The sequence below is a fragment of the Garra rufa genome, chromosome 21, assembly GCF_049309525.1.
Source record: "Garra rufa chromosome 21, GarRuf1.0, whole genome shotgun sequence".
In the NCBI taxonomy this organism is placed as follows: Eukaryota; Metazoa; Chordata; class Actinopteri; order Cypriniformes; family Cyprinidae; genus Garra; species Garra rufa.
Window position 1 is genome coordinate 27859346 of NC_133381.1, and position 22859 is coordinate 27882204.

Here is a 22859-nt window from a genome sequence, read left to right on the forward strand (position 1 = left end):
GATCCGCACTTCGAATTCCGAAGTTAAGTAGTACACCATCCAGGAATCTTTGGAATACTTTTTTAAACATACTACGATTTGGGACATACTAATTCTATTTTCGAATACTATTTAGGACGGATAGTATGCGAATTGGGACGCAGCATTAGACATATTTTAAAGTAATACACGTGGTTTTGATTTTTTATTTGATCGATTTGGGTACACTTCACGTAAATAATATTAATAATAATTTCAAAATACATTTAATTTATGTATTAAGTGTCACTACAGAGCAACCCACATATAATCAGTAATCAAGTAAGTGTGTTTGCGTTTCCACAGATGTAATGTTAAAACAACACACCAAGATCTCTACATTTTAGTGTATCATACAGACAAATTTATTCATCATTTATTCACCCTCATGTCATTCCAAAATTGTGTAACTTTTTTTCCTGCAGAACACGAAAGTAGATATTTTGCAGAACATTGTGGTTAAAACAACATTGGACCCATATAATCTATCTTTAAATATCTGAATATATCTAAATATTTTATTAGCAGCAATCATTTTTAGTATTATTCTTTATGCTGGATGGAATTTGCCTTCATGAATAAATGATTTTGACTTTGAAAAAGCCCATGTGCAGCCATAAAATATGTAAATTAGCCAATAGGGTCTGAGAATATAAAGTGCTGACCTGCTCTGCTGTAAATCATCACGGTGTTAAATGCCGTCAGTTCCATCACAGACATCATGCTGTTCTAACAGCTCAGTCCACATGAATGAGCCATTTGCTAGGAGTTTACTTTTCATCCATACATGCCTTCACAGAAGCTTTCAAATACTGAGTAGGCCTAAGCTTGATAGGGTTGGTAATTGGGATTATAGAAATGTGCATATTTCTGCTTAAAACAAGACACAGGTGAATGTGGCAAATGTTTTAACTTAGCCTATATCATCACACCCAGTTGATTGAACACAGTACAGTAAGTTTTCTGAAATGTTTAAATATGCAAATATGACATTATCTAATTAAATATGTGCTAATTTGAATACATTTCCAGAACATAAATCTAACAATTGCATTATACTTTATGCAAAATTCTTGTTTTTGCATGTTTTCTTTCCACTTGTCTGAAAGAAATGACCAGTGCATGAAAAATGCAAATGAGATGAGTAAATGATAACAGAATATTCATTTGTGGTTTTTTTAAATATCATTTTGACCCATTGGAAGGAAGAAAATGGCCCTTGCCACTCATGTTCTCATTCGTGTACATGTTGACAGTTTGCTTTCTGTGGATAAATGCTAAAATAGTGTTAAAATAGAGCCTCCACTACTGTGATAAAGCTCTAACACCTTCATGTACTTTGACGGCTGTTCAGCCATTCGCACGTTCCTGCTAAATGTGTTACCTCCACACTTTTGTTAAGTCTTGTAATTAGCCCACACTGTCACCATAGTCTAGCGCAGGTTTTTTTTTTTTTTTTTTTTGTTTCACCTGCTTCATGCTCCCTCAAAAAACAACAGGGCTCCAGATGACTTTGTTTAGTCATAATTACCTGAAGCCAATGTGGTTTGTCACAGCTGCAAATCCTTTATTTGTTCTGGAATCATTATATTGGTGAATTTTACAGAAATCTATTTTTTTTAAATGGAAAAGGAAATGGAGAAATGGAGAAAAATTTGAAGAAAAAAAAATATTTTGTTTAAAAAAATTGAAGCCTATTTACAATATTTGTATACTTGTACTGAATTAATGCTAATGGGAATGTGAATAATGATCTGAATAATGGGAATTTAAAAAAAAAACATGTCCAGACACATATCTCTTATAAATAAAGGTTCTTTATTGGCATTGATGGATCCATGAAGAACCTTAAGCATCCATGGAACCTTTCAAATGCAAAAAAGGTTATTTATGGTGAAAATAGTTTGTTTAATTTTTTTTAAAATGTTTTTCAAAATGGTTCTTTTAAGAACTGTTCACTGAAAGGTTCTTTAGGAAACCAAAAATGGTTCTTCTATGGCATTACTGAAAAAACACCCTTTTGGAACCTTATTTCTAAAGGGGTTATCGGATGCACAACTCACTTTAACATGTTGTTTGAACATTAATGTGCGTTGGCAGTTTGTGTACACAACCACCCTACAATGATAAAAATCCACCCAGTGGTATTTTTTTCATCTTTAAAGGTATTATCCCCTTTTTAAAATCAGGTCATTCTTAGCTTCTTGTCAGTGTGATCTACATATGCATCTATGTTCGTGCAAATCATTTGTGATGCAGCTTCACCCACAGCAGAAGTGAGTATAAGGTTTTTTTATGCATCTTTGCAAATGGCCTCTCTTAATAATGTGCAAAATGCGGCTAAAGTAAACATTACGGCTCGTCATCCCACGGCAGAGAGGGGCGGGGCAAGCAGAGCTCATTAGCATTTAAAGGAACATGCAACAGAATAGCTCAGTCTAAAAAGAGCTGATTTTGACCAGGTTTTTTTACACTACCATTGAGAAATTTTAACCAAAGTATGTTATAGACTTCTCATTAAGACCCTAAAGAATCGTATCAACTTGTTGAAAACGGTTATCTGATGACCCCTTTAAGAGTGGAAAGTGAAGTCGCCAGTGGGGGCAATATGCTTAAGTGTCACCATGCAAAACATAGGCTAAAATCAGGCATCCTTTGCATTTTACAATATATAGTTCATTTATTTATTTATTTTATTTTAGATTTTATTTTAAAATGTTTCAAATATAAATTGTACATAAATGTCACCTCACAACTACTTACTAAAATGTCACTATCAAATTTATTTATATAGTAATATTAACATGAGTTGACTAAAGTGCTTACAGTAATAAATAAAGAGCCATAAAAACACATTAATCATAAAGTACAATGAAAGCATAGTAGAAATAGTAAACACTAAAATTATAATTTAAAAGTGTCTCTATGACTAAAAACAGGAATTTTACGAAGTAGTGTTTCTATTTAAATATGTCTAAAATGTAGATAATTAATTTATTCCTGTGATGGCAACAAAGAATTTTCAGCAGCCATTGCTCCAGTCCAATCATTCTTTGATTTGGTGCTCAAGAAACATGTTAATATTTTATTATTTTATCTTTGATGAATAGTAAATTAAAGAACAGCATTTATTTAAAAATTTGGAAAATTTTAATTCTAATAATCCATGCTGAAAGTGTTAATTAAATATATAGGCTAAACACAGTTGAAGTCAAAAGTTCACATACACCTTGCAGAGTCTGCTAACTGTTATTTTTTATTACCAAAATAAGAGGGATCATACAAAATGCATGTTATTTTTTATTTAGTACTGACCTGAAAAAGATATTTCACATAAAAGATGTTTACATATAGTCCACAAATAATAGTTGAATTTATAAAAATGACCCGTTCAAAAGTTTACATACACTTGACTTTGTTGTTACTTGAATGATCCACAGCTAATTTTTGATTTTGTTTTGTTTAGTGATAGTTGTTCATGAGTCCCTTGTTTTTCCTGAACAGTTAAACTGTCCGCTGTTCTTAAGAAAAATTCTTTGGTTTTTCATTATTTTTGTGTATTTGAACCCTTTCCAACACTGACTATGATTTTGAGATCCATCTTTTACACTGAGGACAACTAAGGGACTCATATGCAACTATTATGTAAAGGCGCCCTGGGGTAAAAGGCGCCTTTGATATTATTTTCCTCTAAACCACTGGATGGCACAAAAACATGATGTAGCACTTTCCAAAACATCAGCTTTTCAAGACACACGTGAGATTTTTGTCAATGCTTGACGCGATCGCGGACAGCAGCACAAAGTCGATTCTGTGCTAACTTGATCTAATATTTGATGTTTTTAAAAATGTTGTCGATTTAAGTAACAAATGAGAATCGCTAAATTTCTTGAATATATCTTGACACAAAGGTCTTCTGAATGATTTTCATAATTAAAGCAACAGTTTTTAAATAACGAAAGGAAATGTAAAAGTATGGTATTTGAGGTAAAAAGCACCCCTGCTGTTGGGGCTAAAAGGGACAGTAATTAACATGATAATGAAAAGAAGGCTGACTTTTCTATTTGTTGACATGACATTGTTAGATTCAGATGGTAAACATACAGAGGGTACGGAAAGTATTCAGACCCCCTTAAATGTTTCACTCTTTGTTATATTGCAGCCATTTGCTGAAATCATTTAAGTTCATTTTTTTCCTCATTAATGTACACACAGCACCCCATATTGACAGAAAAACACAGAATTGTTGACATTTTTGCAGATTTATTAAAAAAGAAAAACTGAAATATCACATGGTCCTAAGTATTCAGACCTTTGCTGTGACACTCATATATTTAACTCAGGTGCTGTCCATTTCTTCTGACCAGCCTTGAGATGGTTCTACACCTTCATTTGAGTCCAGCTGTGTTTGATTATACTGATTGGACTTGATTAGGAAAGCCACACACCTGTCTATATAAGATCTTACAGCTCACAGTGCATGTCAGAGCAAATGAGAATCATGAGGTCAAAGGAACTGCCTGAAGAGCTCAGAGACAGAATTGTGGCAAGGCACAGATCTGGCCAAGGTTAAAATAAAATTCTACTGCACTTAAGGTTCCTTAGAGCACAGTGGCCTCCATAATCCTAAATGGAAGATGTTTGGGACGACCAGAACCCTTCCTAGAGCTGGCCGTCCGGCCAAACTGAGCTATCGGGGAGAAGAGCCTTGGTGAGAGAGGTAAAGAAGAACCCAAAGATCACTGTGGCTGAGCTCCAGAGATGCAGTCGGGAGATGGGAGAAAGTTGTAGAAAGTCAACCATCACTGCAGCCCTCCACCAGTCGGGGCTTTATGGCAGAGTGTTCCGACGGAAGCCTCTCCTCAGTGCAAGACACATGAAAGCCCGCATGGAGTTTGCTAAAAAAAAAACACCTGAAGGACTCCAAGATGTTGAGAAAAAAGATTCTCTGGTCTTAATTCTAAATGGTATGTGTGGAGAAAACCAGGCACTGCTCATCACCTGTCCAATACAGTCCCAACAGTGAAGCATGGTGGTGGCAGCATCATGCTGTGGAGGTGTTTTTCAGCTGCAGGGACAGGACGACTGGTTGCAATCGAGGGAAAGATGAATGCGGCCAAGTACAGGGATATCCTGAAGAACAGCGGGCAGTTTAACTGTTCAGGACAAACAAGGAACTAATGAAAAACTATCACTAAACAAAAAACAGAGCAGTGGATCATTCAAGTAACAACACAGTATTAAGAATCAAGTGTATGCAAACTCTTGAACAGGGTCATTTTTATAAATTCAACTATTATTTTCTCCTGTGGACTATATGTAAACATATTTTATGTGAAATATCTTGTCCAGGTCAGTACAAAATTTTAAATATCACGCATTTTGGTAAAATAATTAACATTTTGCAGGTTCTGCAAGGTGTATGTAAACTTTTGACTTCAACTGTGTATATATATATATATATATATATATATAGCCTATAAATAGAAAAGCTTTTTGACAGAAGCTCCATTTAAGATACATTCATTTTGAGAGAATTTAAATGAATCATCTATTTAGAACATCCTAAATCTTGTAATTAATGACTGCACTAATCCGGTTTTAATCAGTTAGTTGCACGGTAGGTGCGTCCGAAAAATTTTTCTTTCATTGTTCTTACATTATGCCACTTCTGAGTAGGTAAACACAACAACAGTACATTTTGTTTAGTATGTTGATGAATAACAATGCCGTGTCAGAGACTTAAATAGTTCTCAGTTTTGCCGGCATGCTGACAGCATCCTATAAGCGTATGTGTGTTGCATATAGGCAGAGGTTTTTTATAAATTACAGTCAAACCCCCTCAACCCTCCACACACGTGCCTGGATGAAGGATCAAAGACTCGGTCGCTCATTCCATCTTGATGGATAGCAGATGCAAAGAGCTGCTGTTCCTGAAAGGCATGTGTCTGGTTTAGATCTTTGTCCGATGAGAATATAACTGCATGTACAAAAGATGAATTAGTAGGCATGACGCATGAGAGAATGATTGCGCAACTTAGACAAGAGTTGAAATCTGGAGCAAATAATGATTTCTTCTTATTTCATAATGCGTAAACACTACTCAGGATGATCTGAAGAAAACATTGCAATGCTAGTTTATTTTGTGGGTGGTTGTCAGGGCGTTGTTATGCTGTCTTTTTAGTAGCCTAAGACAAAGATCCCAAGTGCTTAAGAACTCATTGTCACCGCTTACATTTATGTAAGTTCATGACTAACAATTCGAACTCACAGTGACTGTTTCTAAGACAGCAGAGTCAGTAAATTATGTTGTTATTACTCAACCTTTGTAAGTCTATCAGACTGTGAAAGCTTCAAGAAGCTCTTTGGGGATGTTGTCTCATGCAAGTTATTGCTTCAGGTCAGAGGACTAATGTCAATGTTCATGTGATATTTTACACCACTTCCAAAATGGACACCTAAAGCAGCCTCCTCTGATGATCAATTGTTATGTTCATAATGGAATATACAGTTAAGGTCAAAAGTTTACATACACCTTGTAGAATCAGCAAAATTATTTTAACAAAATAAGAGGGATCATACAAAATGCATGTTATTTTTTATTTAGTGCTGACCTGAATAAGATATTTCACATATAGTCCACAAGAGAAAATAATAGTTGAATTTATAAAAATAATACTGTGTTGTAACCTGAATGATCCACAGCTGGTTTCTTTTTTCCTTAGTGATAGTTATAGTGATAATTCAGCATTTTTGTGTATTTGAACCCTTTCCAACACTGACTAAGATTTTGAGATCCATCTTTTACACTGAGGACAATTAAGGGACTCACATGCAACTACTATGTAAAGGCGCCACGGGGTAAAATGGGCCTTTGATATTATTTTCCTCTAAACTACTGGATGGCAGAAAAAGGTGCCGTAGCACTTTCCAAAACATCAGCTTTTCAAGACGCTTGTTTGTGTCTTGAAAAGCTGATGAGAGACTTGCTTGTTCTGAAAAGTTAAACTGCCCGCTGTTCCTCAGCAAATCCTTCAGGTTCCACAAATTCTTTGGTTTTTCAGCATTTTTGTGAATTTGAACTCTTCCCAACAATGATTGTATGATTTTGAGATCCATCTTTTCACATTGAGGACAACTGAGGGACTCATATGCTACTGTTACACAAGGCTGAAACGCTCACTGATGCTTCAGAAGGAAAAACGATGCATTAAGAGCCTTTTTTTTCATTAAGTACTGCCCTTCAGAAGCTACAGAAGATATTTACAGGTTTCCCAGAAGACAAAATAAGTTACATTTACCCTCATCTTCAAATTCCAAAAGTTTTCACCCCCACTCTTAATGCATTGGGTTTCCTTCTGAAGCATCAGTGAGCGTTTGAACCTTCTGTAATAGTTGCATATGAGTCCCTCAGTTGTCCTCAGTGTTAAAAAGATAGATTTTTTTCAAGAACAGTTACTTATTATTATGAACTGAAGTCACGTGGACTATTTTGACAATGTCCTTACCACCTTTTTGGGCCTTGAATGTGAGAGTACTGTACATTGCTGTCCATGCAGGGTCAGAAAACTCACAGATTTCATCAAAAATATCTTGATTTGTGTTCCGAAGATGAACTTCGTCATAAAAAGTACTCCACGCAGCTGCAGGGGGTTAATAAAGGCCTTCTTGAAGGGATAGCGCAAGCCTGGTGAGAATATACTACTCTCGTAGGAACAAAGTTTTGTTTCAGACAAAGGAAAAGCAGTCTCCTCTTGGCTTATACTGAAAGCATCCAGTCTTTTTCCTCACAAATCCTTGGTTTGTACTTCAAAATTGTGACTGATGTTTTGTTTTGATCACTCCTCACGTCATCTGCTGGAACGCCACGCTCTTGTGAATACTTGGATAACAATTAGCAAAAGCTAAAGGTTATGATTTATAGTTTTAAAATGGATATTTTTCTTATAAAAACGCATCACGTCACTTCAAAATGACTTTATTAACCCTCTGCCGTGTGGTGTACTTTTTATGATAGACAGATGCACTTTATTTTGCTTCAAAATCTCGACCACCATTACAAAGCTTGGAAGAGCCAAAACATTTTTAATAACTCAAATTGTATTTGTCTGAAAGAAGAAAGTCGAATACACCTAGGATAGCTTGAGTGTGAGTAAATCATGTTGTAATTTTCATTTTTGGCTGAACTATCCCTTTATCCTCACAGAAATTACTATAAATGGAATAGCAGAAAGTCGCTAATTCAGACTTTTTAGACATACATGAAGTTTATGGATATCTCCTTTACCTTCATGCCAGTGTATGATGATAAAATGTCCATAGTGATATTGTCACGGACAGAGGCAGGTCTGGGATCAGCTGATTGCAGTATGATACAAGGAGGGAATGGCTGGAATGTGCTGAGACTACGCTAGCGAGTCTGCTGACCTCAGAACCGCACAAAAGTCTTGTTGTTATCCTGAAACTTGTTCGTCACCCTTCATTAAAATCTAAATTATCATAGCCTGTGGAGAAAAACAAAGGTAGGCTTAAAACGAAAATGTGTGATGTACTTTGGATTTAAAGCTTTGTGTGTGAATTAAACACACGCGATTCATTTAAAGAAACAGTTTACCTTAAAAATTAAAACTGGTTATCAAAATCTTTAATTGTAAAAAAAAACAGCTAAAGAACTCATTTTTGTGTTTATGGTAAGAAAAATTATAGACTTACTTGGTTTGTAATTAAATAATTGCTAATTATATATAATTGATCATTTAAACTGTTTAGCATTCTGTTCTTGTTGTAGTCTGACCAAGTCTGACACAACCACTAACGTTATAGGTCTGTTTTCGTCTTTCATAGAGAATGAGCTTAATCATGAGAAATGATAATGTCTATTTTGCAATCACATATATTATGAAACAGCATTAATGTGTTCTTCCAATCTATCCAGATGACTTCTAGTATGATATTAAGTTATGACTGCCCCCTGCTGTAATGTACAACACATTACATACTTTCTAAAAACTAGAACCAGAAACACCAAAACATATCTATTTTATACCTCAAAATAAAACATCCAAAATTATTGAAAATAAATATACAGCATAGGTTTTAAAGTTTCTTGCAGTGGTTTTTGAGAAGTCAGTAAGACTAATAAGGCGAGACATTGCAGGTAAATAGGGTAAAAAATTAACTAATAGTTAATTGCAAAACTTTTTTGTATTACAAGTTTTCTAAAATAATAGGTTTAAATGTGCAAATGAGACATTTAATTAAATATGCACTAATTTGCATACATTTCTAGTACAAAAATCTAAACACTGGAAGAAAGTTAGTTTTACAATTCTTGTTTAATTTTTTTGTAATTTTTGAAAAAAAAAAAAGTTTTTACAGAGGGAATTTTGGGCATCTAATTTCATCACAACATAATTCAGGGGAAAAAAAACAGACAGGAAACACTATATTTTTAAAAAAATGTTTGGGGAATAAAATGTATAAAACCAAGTAAATTATATATTAACAAATCACTCAGTAAAAACCTTCAGGATATAGACAGAAATTAAAAAAATGTAAAGTTTGGCGTGTGCAAGTTGAGATTTATGGCTCAGTGTAGAAGAAAAAACTCATTTTGAGAAAACAGCCTTTAAAAATATGCATTGTAATTGAAATCTATTGACACAAATAGGTAAAGTGCTACATAAAAAAACATTTGAAAGTGTTTTTTAGATGTTTTCTTTCCACTAGTCTGAAAAACAAAAACAAAAAAAACAAACCAAAGCCCAAAAATCGCAAACTTTTATTCAGGAAGGAAGCAGTAAGCGACAGTTTGACGTAATCATCACTGGTTTTTTAACACTTAAAATACTAAGAAATGCTTCTTGAGAAGCAAATCAGCATATTAGAATGATTTCTAATGGAGCATGTGACACTGAAGACTGGAGCAATGATGAAAATTACAGAAAGACAGACAGAAAAGGTTATTAAAAAAAAATAAATGGAGGCCACACTGCATTTTTAATCAAGCATCCCTTTATTACCGGTCACCTGTTTTACAAAAAATGAAATCTCAGTGTTAATGAAATTAGCAACAGTAGAGAGTGTGATAACAGATGAGGAGGATGCCTCTGTCTGAGCAGCACTTGAAAGAATTGCTTGCAGTGGTGTTTAGCACAGATTTAACCCGTCTTTCACCCACTATACCATAATATGTCCCTCATTACAACAGCCCCCCAGGAAAACAAATACTAAATTGAGCATAATTAGTCAGGAAAAGCATTTATTGGTTTAAAACGGATCTCTTGCATGTGCCTCTGAGTTGAAGGTTTTCAAGACAAGAGCTGAAAACACATAGTGAGTGTCAGAAGATCCTAACAGTTATTTGATTTTTAAAACAACACAAATATCCTCGATGCTCTTTATACGAAAGGATAAAAACCTCCCTGGTCAAAGAGAGCTAACAAAAAGTAGTATTCAAAGTATTTGGACTGAAAAAGGGTCAAATGAAACGTCAACGAGTCTAACCGTCTCGTCTATCGGATGCCTTTGCTCTGTACGTCTACTGAATATGAGGAATGCCACGGTAGAGGAGTCGACACAGCATTAGAAAGGATCCGGTTCGCTGAGTGCACGTCGTCAGGGTCCACACTCAGGCTGGAGTGTGCAGGGATTTGTGGATTTATTTAACTGGAGATCACATGGTAGATCAGGTGCAGTAAACAGGGCTGGAATCTGACGGTGGGTTATTCTGGTATGACGTCATGTGGCTTTATGAGAGCAAACTCAAGCCTCTTCCTCTCTCTTTACAGTTTATAATTAGAGTATAATTTATCTCCGTCATCCTGAAACAAAAAGAGAAGACGACACATGTTTACTACAACTGGGAACCAACATTAGCAAATGCATTCATTGGAAATTCAATTTCTGCCATTTCGGTGAATGTCTAATTAATGTATTACTCCACTAAATGTTTTTATTTTTTTATATTATGTACGAAAAAAATGTGTGTCATATTAGTATGTAATAATATTTAAAAACTGTTTTGACTACAGACCTTAGAAACACAAAACTAGACTACAATACAATTCAAAAAAGAGGATCCTACCCTTTCGTTTCCCTTGGTAAGCTGTCTGTTGATAGACCAAAGTAGTTCCTGTAGTTCCTGTACTGTCTGATTCAGCCCTGCAGTCATCTTTTCCTTACGGTCAATCTCCTCCTAGGAACGAGTCAAAAGATTGCAGAAGTCAGGAAGACATTTTTAAAATGTCACAATTTTCCCAAGACTAAACCCAATGACCGTGCTTGCTGTTATTTTAGTATCATTGGTATACTTTTAGAATTTTTATTCATATTTTTATTTCAATTTTCATTCCTGTTAATAGTTTTTGCATAGCTGTATAGTATGTATAGTTTTATTATAAATTGGATTTAGATATATATTTTATTTTATATGGTATATTTCAATACATCAAGTTAAACTTGATTACAATAAGAAATTTTACCTTGGAAACTTGCTGATTTTTTTTGTTTGTCGTTACGTGAAATGTGTTATTGTTTTCTTTGTAGTTATATAGAAAACTTAACTATAAAATACAGTTTTTCTCAGCCATTTTTGCAAAAATCCTGTTGAACCTCATTTTTATCAATGTACAGTCGTGGCCAAAAGTTTTGAGAAACACATAAATATTGGAAATTGGAAAAGTTGCTGCTTAAGTTTTTATAATAGCAATTTGCATATACTCCAGAATGTTATGAAGAGTGATCAGATGAATTGCATAGTCCTTCTTTGCCATGAAAATTAACTTAATCCCGAAAAAAACTTTCCACTGCATTGTTAAGAAGGCTTCAGGGCGTCCAAGAAAGTCCAGCAAGCGCCAGGATCGTCTCCTAAAGAGGATTCAGCTGCGGGATCGGAGTGCCACCAGTGCAGAGCTTGCTCAGGAATGGCAGCAGGCAGGTGTGAGCGCATCTGCACACACAGTGAGGCCAAGACTTTTGGAAGATGGCCTGGTGTCAAGAAGGGCAGCAAAGAAGCCACTTCTCTCCAAAAAAACATCAGGAACAGATTGATCTTCTGCAAAAAGTATGGCGAATGGACTGCTGAGGACTGGGGCAAAGTCATATTCTCCGATGAAGCCTCTTTCCGATTGTTTGGGGCATCTGGAAAAAGGCTTGTCCGGAGAAGAAAAGGTGAGCGCTACCATCAGTCCTGTGTCATGCCAACAGTAAAGCATCCTGAGACCATTCATGTGTGGGGTTGCTTCTCATCCAAGGGAGTGGGCTCACTCACAATTTTGCCCAAAAACACAGCCGTGAATAAAGAATGGAACCAAAACACCCTCCAACAGCAACTTCTTCCAACAATCCAACAACAGTTTGGTGAAGAACAATGCATTTTCCAGCACGATGGAGCACCGTGCCATAAGGCAAAAGTGATAACTAAGTGGCTCAGGGACCAAAACGTTGATATTTTGGGTCCATGGCCTGGAAACTCCCCAGATCTTAATCCCATTGAGAACTTGTGATCAGTCCTCAAGAGGCGGGTGGACAAACAAAAACCCACTAATTCTGACAAACTCCAAGAAGTGATTATGAAAGAATGGGTTGCTATCAGTCAGGATTTGGCCCAGAAGTTGATTGAGAGCATGCCCAGTCGAATTGCAGAGGTCCTGAAAAAGAAGGGCCAACACTGCAAATACTGACTCTTTGCATAAATGTCATGTAATTGTCGATAAAAGTCTTTGAAACGTATGAAGTGCTTGTAATAATATTTCAGTACATCACAGAAACAACTGAAACAAAGATCTAAAAGCAGTTTAGCAGCAAACTTTGTGAAAACTAATATTTGTGTCATTCTCAAAACTTTTGGCCACGACTGTACAGTTTAGCCGTAGTCAATGATAAACTAGAAAACAATATTTATTTATTTATTTAGAGTGCTCATGAAAAAATAATTAATAGGGAAGTCAAACTTAATGCATCAATTGTGCAATTGTTTTCAGGGTTTGTACAGATACTGAAAAATGAAATTAAGGACTTTTCAAGCACTACTGTCAATCAGAGATCTCACTTATGGTTTGATGTTTTACACTGTTAAACATTGCAAAACCACTCTAAAATCCTGAGCTGAAACAAATGATTTGTGATATGCGCTCTGAAGTTCAGAATTAAATCAAATGATTTGTGAATGTGCACCGATCTGAATAATCACAAACCATCATTTCAAATCAGGAATCGGTCCAAAAGATCCAATCTGAAAAATGATTTGTGAATCATTTCAGATCAGGACTCGGAACGCAGATCGCAAATCATTCAATTTGCGGAATGATTCAAGAACCTACTCTAAAGTTCCAATCTAAAGCAAAAATATTAGTGAACCCGCTCTGAAGACCAGTTCTGGATAATAATTCACAAACCATCATTTCAGATCAGGACTCTGAGCGCTGATCACGAATCATTCAATTTGCAGAATGTTTCGCGATGCGTGAAGTCCCAATCTGAATCAAATGATTTGTGATACATGAAGTTCTAAAATCAAATGATTTGCAAGTCCCGATTCGATCCGACTGGAGCGTTTTAAAACTGTAAACCATTTTGCGGCGCAAATGATACATAGTATCAAAAAGCTCTGCCGAAATTAGAAAATGGATAGCTCTTTTAATTGGATCTGGTTTTTGCTAGTGATCAATTGATTTGGTTCATCGGTTTCTCTTTCCGCATCTTCAGCCGTAGTACTACCACTAGTTTTGCTCGATTGTTTTATGCTAACTGAGATGGGCAAAAAAAAAAAAAAAAAAAGTACCTCTTCAGGAAAACCTGTATTTTTAACAGTTTCCCAGGCCTTAAATAAAAATCAAAATAATAATAATAATAATTCAAGCACTGTTACAAATCCTGTTTTTTTATTTTAACACATTAAAATGATTTAACACAATTAATACAGCACCTATTTTGTCCCTGGCATTCTTTGGCTAGCGTTATAGTAGTCTTTAAAAACAAGCCATCAAGCACAATAAGACACAAAAGAGAACTTAATTCGGTATTGGCACGAGATTGGAACATTCCAAACCAGTTTCTGTGCCTTGACCATGGCAGGACTCTTGCTATCTAGGGAGGGTCAGAAAGCTCTTGGATTTCAAACAACATTTCTTAATTTGTGTTCCGAAGATGAACAAAGGTTGGAACAATATGAGGGCGAGTAATTAATGACCAAATTTTTATTTTCGGGTGAACTATCTTTAAGTTAAAAGTAAAAGTTATATTTTTCAAATGTTTATTTATGAAATGTTAAAACTAATGGCTTTCAATTATGCTATTATGTTGAATAGCTACAATTAATGGCTAAAACTGAAGGCAAATGCATTTAATAGAGACATCAATAGTAGTATTGGTATCATTGATAGTGGCCTTCATTAATACTATATATATGTATATATAGTTGTATATAAACACAGGTGGTGTTAATCTCATTAACCCACTAACATCTGAACAGTATACTGTTTGTAATTATGGTTTTATGATTTAAAAGCTAACAAACTTCTCACCGTTTGCGTGAGGCTGCTGGTCTCTATCAGGTCGGCTTGGCCTGCTTCTTTAATGATCTCTGCCTGAATCAACTCCAGAGATTGCTGGGCCTGACCGGGTGACAAAAGAGACAATAAGAAAAAGAAAACACTTTGATAGCAAACAAGCTTCTGAATCACTTGGTTTAACGTAAAGTTCCTCCTGCATCTCAGTCTTTACCTTATAAAGGTCTCCAGCCACTTTCTGTCGCTCCCTCTCCTCCGTCTCAAGCTTACACAACGTCTCAGTCAGCTGAGTCTTAAGCTGAATAGAAACCCAAGTCAAATATCAGTTTACTGTCAAGTCAGTGATGGAGCTCTTAAACGGATAGTTCACCTAAAAATCATTTACTTACCTCAAACACTTTCAAAACCTGTATGACTGACTTTCTTCTGTGGAACACAAAATGAGATATTTACAGCAGAAGGGCCAAGCTTTTCTTTTCCATAAAATAAAAGTTGAACGCAACTTGGAAACCATCTGGTTCCTATACACTTTTATTGTATGGAAGAGAGCAGCTTGGACACTCTACTAAATATCTTCTTTGGACATCCACAGAAGAAAGAAAATCATAGAGGACTGGAACGACAGTGTAAATAATGACAGAATTTGTAGAGAACTATCCATTTAAGGAATAGTTAGCTGTGCTGAATATTTGAAAAAGTTAATTTTATTTTTCTCTAACACAAATGTTTGCAGTTAAGTTTTGAACATGATAATAGCTACTTAAAAACAACACTGACATGGAAATTAACATCTAAATTGTGGAAATTTAAGGTTCCTTCAAAAAAGGGGTGAAGGTGATGTCTAAATGTCAAAAACACAAACACTAGTTCAGAGAATAAAAGGTTAAAGGACAGACAATAGACAAACATTTCAAAATGGAATAAAAAAAAATAACAACCACACTTCTGTTCAGAAGTTTAAAGTTAATAAGAGATTAATGTTTAATGACTTATGCTCACCAAAGCTGCATTTATTTGATCAAGAATGCAGTAAAATCATTAATATTGTGAAATATTAATGCGTTTCTTATTTTAATATTTTGTACATTGTAATTTATTCCTGTGATGCAAAGATGAATTTTTAGCATCATTACTCTTGTCCTCAGTGTCACATGATCCATCCTTTTTTCAGGATTCTATTGATGAAATAACATGAAATGTTATTTTTGTAAATCTAAATGTCTTTACTTTCACTTTTGATCAATGTAATGCATTCTTGGCAAACAAGAACATAAGAAAAGTCTTAGTGAGCCCAAACTTTTGAACACTAGTGTATGTAACAGACAAAAGCGGAGCCATTAGGAATGTAAACGCGTGTGTCTGCAGTTCCAAGTTTTAAGCAAAGGTGGCAGTAAGTTAAACTGTGACCGCAGAGTAAACAGTAAGGCATTAGATGACAGATTAGCACATCATAACTTTGGCAAGGTGTATCTGTCATCTCTAACGTTTCATATGATCAGGACTTAAAAATCAAGAATAACATTGTAAAAATAGCAAATTACTGTTATTATTGGAAAATGTATTCAAACTGAAACTGAATAAATATTTAAAAATGAGAGATAACAGATAGCAAGCCCTTGCCATAAGCGTAAAGGCCCTTGAAGCGAGCATCCCCACCCATGTGAGCTCAAGAGGAGAAAGGGAAAGCTATTTCAGTTTAACCAGGGGTACATCTTACCAAATTCAACTCCTCATTCTGCCTGACGGCCTCTGTGTATGAGCCGTCGAGTTTGCTTTGCAACTCGGTCAAGAGATCTTTGAGCTGCAATGAAGTTTGAGACGTTTAAGGAACGAGCGGGGCTGAGAAACCGGGTGGTGGTTTTGGAAGATGATCTGAATACAATAACTAAGGGACTTCCCATGTCATTTCCAACACGTTTCCAATGGTTGGGTTTGGTGAATTTGCTCTAGGTCTACAGTGCCTTGCGAAAGTATTCATACCCCTTCATTTTTTGTTCCTGCCTTATGTTCAACTGTTTTAAATGACTTTTTTCCACATCAATCTACACTTCATGGACTATAATGACAAAGCAAAAAAACAGAATTGTCACAACTTCTTAAATTTATTTTTTTTAAAAAGGAAAAAAAAATGAAATAAATATATTGCATAAGTTTCCATACCCTTAGTCTCAGCCTCAGACGTCACGCCCACGGAACGTTGGCTAAACGTCTGATGCATATGGTACGGTTAACTGGAAACACTTCAGGAATGTCGAAGTCGTCATCTGATTAGTTGAATGTGACCGGATTTCCGGAAGACGCGAGTGACGCGTTTATTTTCGGTCCGCCGGGAAATAAAGCGCAGACTGATTTACTCGGCGTTTTGCTAAAATGTGCTTATGCATACGCCATTGTTGTTATACACATATGCGACGTTTGCGAACAAATTGAGACAAATTACTAACTTACTGCTTGTTCTCCCTCTTCTTCGTTATCTTTCAATGCTGGTTATTTCAATGACTGACTTGTTGCACGCCAGTCTATTGTTGTGGGGGCATTTCCACGCACAGAAACGTGACGCTGAAAGAAACGAACTGTGATTGGTTGTTTGACATGTCGATCAAACGGTCTTATGGGCGGGACTTGGCCAATGAAAGCTGCCATGAGTTCCAGACCTTCAGTCGTCAGTCTGAAGGTCTGGCTATGCGAGACTACCATACCCTTATCTCAGTGCTTAGCTGGAGCACCTTTACAGCCTCAAGTCTTTTTGGGTATGATGCGACAAGATTTGCACATCAACTGGCAATTATCTGCCATTCTTCGCCTCACCTCTTCACCTTGGATGGGGTCTGGCAGACATTTTCAAGTTTCTCCAGAAATGTATGATTGGGTTCAGGCCCAGGCTCTGGCTGGGCCACTGAAGGACATTTACAGAGTTGTCTATAAGCCACTCTTGCTGTCTGCTTAGGGTCATTGCCTTGTTGGAAGGTCAACCTTCTGCCCAGTCTGAGGTTCTGGATGCTCTGGACTGGGTTTTCATTAAGGCTATGAGCTTTTCTTCTACTCTGACAAGTCTCTCAGTCCCTGCCACTGAAAAACAGCCCCAAAGGCATGAGGCTGCTACCACTTTACTTTTGGGATGGTACTCTGCAAGTAATGAGCAGTGCCTGGTTTCATTCTAACAAGATGCTTGGAATTGAGGTTCTTCAGACCACAGAATCTTGTTTCTCACCATTTGAGGGTCCTTTAGGTGATTTTTTGCAAATTTCAAGTGTGTTTTCATGTGTCTTCACTGAGGAGAGGATTGAGTCCTGCCACACCACCTTAAAGCTCAGATCTGGATCGGTTGAGAGTCGCAGTGATGCTTGTCCTTCATGTTATATGATCATGGAGCTCAACTAGAGTGACCATCAGGCTCTTGGTCACCAGTCTAATCAATGCCCTTCTCCATCAATTACTCAGTTTAGCCAGCTCTAGGAAGAGTTGTGGTTTTTTCAAACTTCTTTCATTAAGGGTAATGGAGACTACATGCTTCTGTGAACCTTCAATGCAGCAGAATTGTTTCTGAACTCTTCCCCAGATGTGTGGGCTTGATGCAATCTTTTCTCTGAGCTCTACACGCAGTTTTTTTCCCCCAGGGTTTGGTTTTAACTCTGATATGCATGTTTTAGCTGCTAGACCTTTCATTAAGAGGTGTGTGTCTTTCCAAATCATATTCAATTGAGTATGCCACAGGTTAAACTTCACTAGAAGTGTAGTAACATCTACAAGCAATATGAATTTCACCTGTCCCAGATAAGGGTATGAATACTTATGCAATGGGATCATTAAGATTTTTAATTTCTAATACATTTGCAAAGATGTTAAAAACCTGTTTTTTGCTTTGCCATTATGGTGTATTGAGTGCAGATTGATGTGGAAAAAAGTAATTTAAAGCAGTTTAACAATGCAGCATCATAACAAAATGTGAAAAAAATTAAGGGGTATAAATACTTTTGCAAGACACTGTATATTATGGGTTTACGACATTCACACAAGTCGGAAAATGTTCCCTGAAGAAACCTCCAGATGAGTTTAGTATTATTGATTACCACAGAAAAGGATTTTGACTCACTTACAAATGTACTGTAAGTAATTGTGGCAATATAAAAACTCTCTACTTTGAAGGAACAAGTCAAAAAATCTTTCTCTGGTAATCGACAGCATGCTGTAAAAGCAAAAAGCTTGACTTGTATTGAACCCAGAACATTCCTTTAAGACAATTCTATCCTCAGTCCAAACAATAAAAGCTTTCTACAAAGATCTGCAGGTTAATGAGAGTACTGGAAAGATCACATCAAGTATGTCATAAATTCATTCAGCAATGATAGCTGCAATAGTTCGGACTGAGAATAGATAAGTAGATGCCAACCCTTCAACAGATTTTAGTTTAGCTACTAGATCTAATATGTTAGACATTTAAAAATGACACACAACCACAAGCAACAAACTAAAACATAAAAAAAACGAGAGGCAGAAGTATACGCATGCAGTAAGGCTTTTGAAGGCCATTAGGGTTTGTGCTTACCTCTGTGACCTCTGACACATTGGTGGCCCTCTCACGCTCCGCTCTCTCCAGTTCAGCCTCCAGGTGCTGTTTTTCTCGTCTCAACTACAATATTTAAATTGCAAAGTGGTATTCAAAGGCATACTCTTCAGCCCAGTGCTACTTTGTTTTTCAAATTTGTACTGTGTTTCAGTGACAGGTTCAAACTGAAAGCATACTCACACTCTCCACATCATCATCTGAGCTTAGTCTGTCCAATTCCTGTTCCAGTGCAATTACCTTCTGAGTCATCTAAACACAAAAAAAGACATTCAATGTGACTATTATATTCATGATAATTACACACATCTTCACTTCAAATTATCAATACCATTATGTGTCTAGATGATTTATTTAGTCATATTCTAAATAGTTATTTACTTTAGAATACATTTATTTTACTATATGATTATTATACGGCATATCATGCACATATGAAAAAATACATTATGTAGCAAGCCTTTTTTTGCAAATAAATTTACCATTAAAATATTATGTTTTGTGACATTTATGACTGTTATAGCACCAGATGTGGTCCGATCTCCTTAAAACTTGCATGCTTGTTTAGAATCCCCTGTCGCATGTGCTCACCAGGATTTGTGAAGCTTTGAGTTTTCCTTTAGGCTTTATAGGATTTTGGGTACATTTGCACATGCCCCTTTTCAAAACACCCCCATTAAAGCTTCCCAAAGGGTAAATTTTAACATTTTTTTAATAATTATTGACCTAGAGAGTCCAGAGAATCGTAAAGCAGTGTTTTTTTCCTAGATTGAGTGAAAAACCTAGGATTAGTTCACAAAAGTAGGTTTTTTACATTCTCAACCATTTAACTAATTATTTGATTAACAGCAGTGGTTCTAGATGCAAAGTTGTCCAGAATAAGGAGGTCTATTGTATGATATGAATATCATGAATAAAATGCACAATGTATAATCATTTACGGCCTTGAAAAATGCAATATTGCCTCTAAGTGGCCGATTTTTTTATTTGAATTTCTCACAGACCTTTGGGGCCGTGAGTCAAATAGGCTCACTGAGTTTTTTTTTACCATTGGCCTCCATTAACCCTGTAGCCTGGAAAAATCCAGACCCTAATCTATTAAGATTAAGGGTCTGGGATCGAGCAATGAAAACTGCCTAACTCGAGGGGCGGCACCAAGCATGCATTTGAAACTCTAACTGCACGCAATTGGATAACGCCACGACCAATCACAACAATACACGCTTAGCTACCAGCAGAGCTAAATGATGTTTCATTAACAAAGTTCGGGAGAAGCGCGTCAGATGCTTAGCGTAAACACCACAAGTCAATCAGCGCCATAGGTTTAAATACAGCTGACTCACCTCAATTCACTCGATGGTTTATCAGTAAACCTCCACCACCCCATCTCATCACTCCGAGTTCTCGCTACTCCTATTGGGGGGGTAACGTACTCTGGGTTCGGGCCACTCCCGAGCTCGGAGCCCTTCACCGGACTGCACGCCAAACTTGCACTACTATTCTCCGGCTAATTATATGTAAGCGTGAACTCGTGAACTGATAGATTAAACTCTTGCCGTATCCAGTCGGCAAAACAGCAAAAACGTCCTTCTTGCAAAGGAACGATTCGAGTTTTCGGTTTTCTGTTCCTCTTTTATATGGAAAGCCAAGTCTAACTCGTTCATTGTAGCGGCCAAAGCCGTTTCAAACAACTTGTTGTTCATCTGTAGCGACAGCGATCTTTCAAAGTGTACTACATGATTCGGACGTCGCAGTGCTGTCATCATCAGCTTAGCTCGCCTCTGGCCCGCCTACATCAGATACACCGATTTGATTGGTTCCCACAATTGCTTACGTATTGCAGTAACCTGCATCATTGCTCGATGCCAGAGTGTCTTGCAGAGACAATTCAAATTGTGCTCTCGCGAGACCTCTGGATTTCCAGAGTATTAACCTTGTCTAATAGGTGCTCAAACTTCATCGGCCAATGGTGGCCATATTTTTTGGAGATACACAAATGTCCTTATAGACATTTGTCGCACTTAGAAACAGCGATTTTCATGTTGATAGGACAAATGGTTTCCTTTTATAGTGCCACCAAGTGGCCAAGCTCTGCTATGTTTTCCCCTGTAACCTCAGATTGAGCTCTTACATACTGAGTTTGGCTATGATACCTCATTCCATTCAGAAATTAAAGGCATTTTACTAAAAGTGGACCCGACCCTTTCAAACATTTTGGTGTTTTTTTGATAATTATTGATATTCATTCTCCAGAGAATCTTCCTGCACTGGTTTGGTTCCCACAGGCGAAAAACCTAGGACTTGTTCGCAAAAGTAGGTTTTTCAAAAAATCCAAAATACTGAAAATTTCGCTACGATCGAATCTGAGGCATGCATAGAGATGTGTACCGAAACCCGGTACTTTATCGGTCCCGGTGCCAAATGATAAAAGACCGATAAGTATCGATAAGCTTCTGCTGTCGGTACTGGAGAAATAAAAAAAATAAATGTCCTATTTATTATTGCTAAATAAACATTACCTAGCATATTTTACCTGACCAGCCTTTTGCAATTTGCGATAATTTTTGTTATTCGCCTGCACTGCCGTTATTTGCTATCTCACGCACGAAATGTAGTCTGTTCCGCAGTACACAGAGCTCGCGCGCACACAACACGAGAGAGAGCTTGCGACAATGCTCGTTGCATAGGGCTGGACCAGAATATTTGATTATTCTAATATTCGTTCGGTGGGTTGGCATTCGATTTTAAAATTTGAGATTCGAATATTCCTTTTTTCATACACCTTGCATCCCTTGCGAAACGGTTCTCATTCGCACTTAAATATGAATGAAGAAGATCAGACTGCTGTGCCACTAATACAGAGACAGCAAAAAAAAGAGAGATTGAGCAATATTTGAGAGACACTATGAAGTACAGTCGGGCTCACTTGAATAGTGGAAGCAAAACTAGGGCTGTGACTGTCGCAATGACAACCGCACCTCTGCCTTTAAATGCACGCAGTAGGCTAAAGCTGACCGCAAAGCCCCAGCAAAAAAAATTACCATGAATGTGTCGGAGGAAAAAGTAAGGAGATATTTGAATTATTTATTAATAAACTAGTATTTGACACAAAGATGAAGTTGACGATCCTGACTCGCCATTTGCTCATTGGACGCACCTTTAATACCTAAATGCATATTTATGGATTAGGCCTATAGCTAATGAAAGAGTTTTGTTTTCGATTTGAATTATTTAAATTATTATTTTTTTAGAGTTCCGGATGATATATTAGTCTTCCCTTTATGAGCAAAAATGAAGTTTCACATCGCACCGGCACCTCCATGTTCTGCAAAGCGCGCTTCAGCTTTACTCTCCGCACAAACGACTGGATATGCGCCTAATAGCACACATTTATCTAGGTTAAACGATTCAACTAATACTGTGATATTCTTTAAGTTTTTTATATCTATGGATTTTAATTGAAATCGTGATGACTTGAGAGGGCTAAATTGATCTGTCTGCCGCTGGCAGCTTGGTCATTACTTTAAAAAACAAAAACTTAAATGTAACAAATAAAAAGTGTTCCAAATATATTTCTAAATTAACTTTATAACCTAAATAAATGAAAATAAATGTAATCACTGTTATTAAAAACAGCAGCTGTGTAATGGGGAAGAGAAAGAGAAAAAAGACCGGTTCCAGTCAGACTCGGGTCAGTAATTCTGATGAGCTGTCGGAGAAGGATGCAATTTTTGCAACGAATGTTTGTTTAACAGCCTATTTAACAT

At 36.6% G+C, this 22859-nt stretch overlaps 1 protein-coding gene across 4 annotated transcripts in view; it reads right to left on the reverse strand.

Annotated features, from left to right (window-relative positions):
* Window positions 1–10014: 10014 nt before the first annotated feature.
* Window positions 10015–22859, reverse strand: part of ktn1 (kinectin 1) — a 58115-nt gene continuing 45270 nt past the window's right edge. For 3 of the 4 annotated variants that reach the window (XM_073826470.1, XM_073826472.1, XM_073826469.1), the window contains 7 exons: window positions 19276–19344; window positions 19075–19158; window positions 16246–16329; window positions 14743–14826; window positions 14544–14633; window positions 11105–11215; window positions 10015–10841 (listed from right to left, as the gene is read on the reverse strand). In XM_073826470.1, the coding sequence (XP_073682571.1) occupies window positions 10803–10841; window positions 11105–11215; window positions 14544–14633; window positions 14743–14826; window positions 16246–16329; window positions 19075–19158; window positions 19276–19344 (561 nt within the window). In that variant the 3' untranslated portion in view covers window positions 10015–10802. The remainder of the gene's footprint in view (window positions 10842–11104; window positions 11216–14543; window positions 14634–14742; window positions 14827–16245; window positions 16330–19074; window positions 19159–19275; window positions 19345–22859) is intronic. The other variant, XM_073826471.1, reaches the window with a different exon arrangement.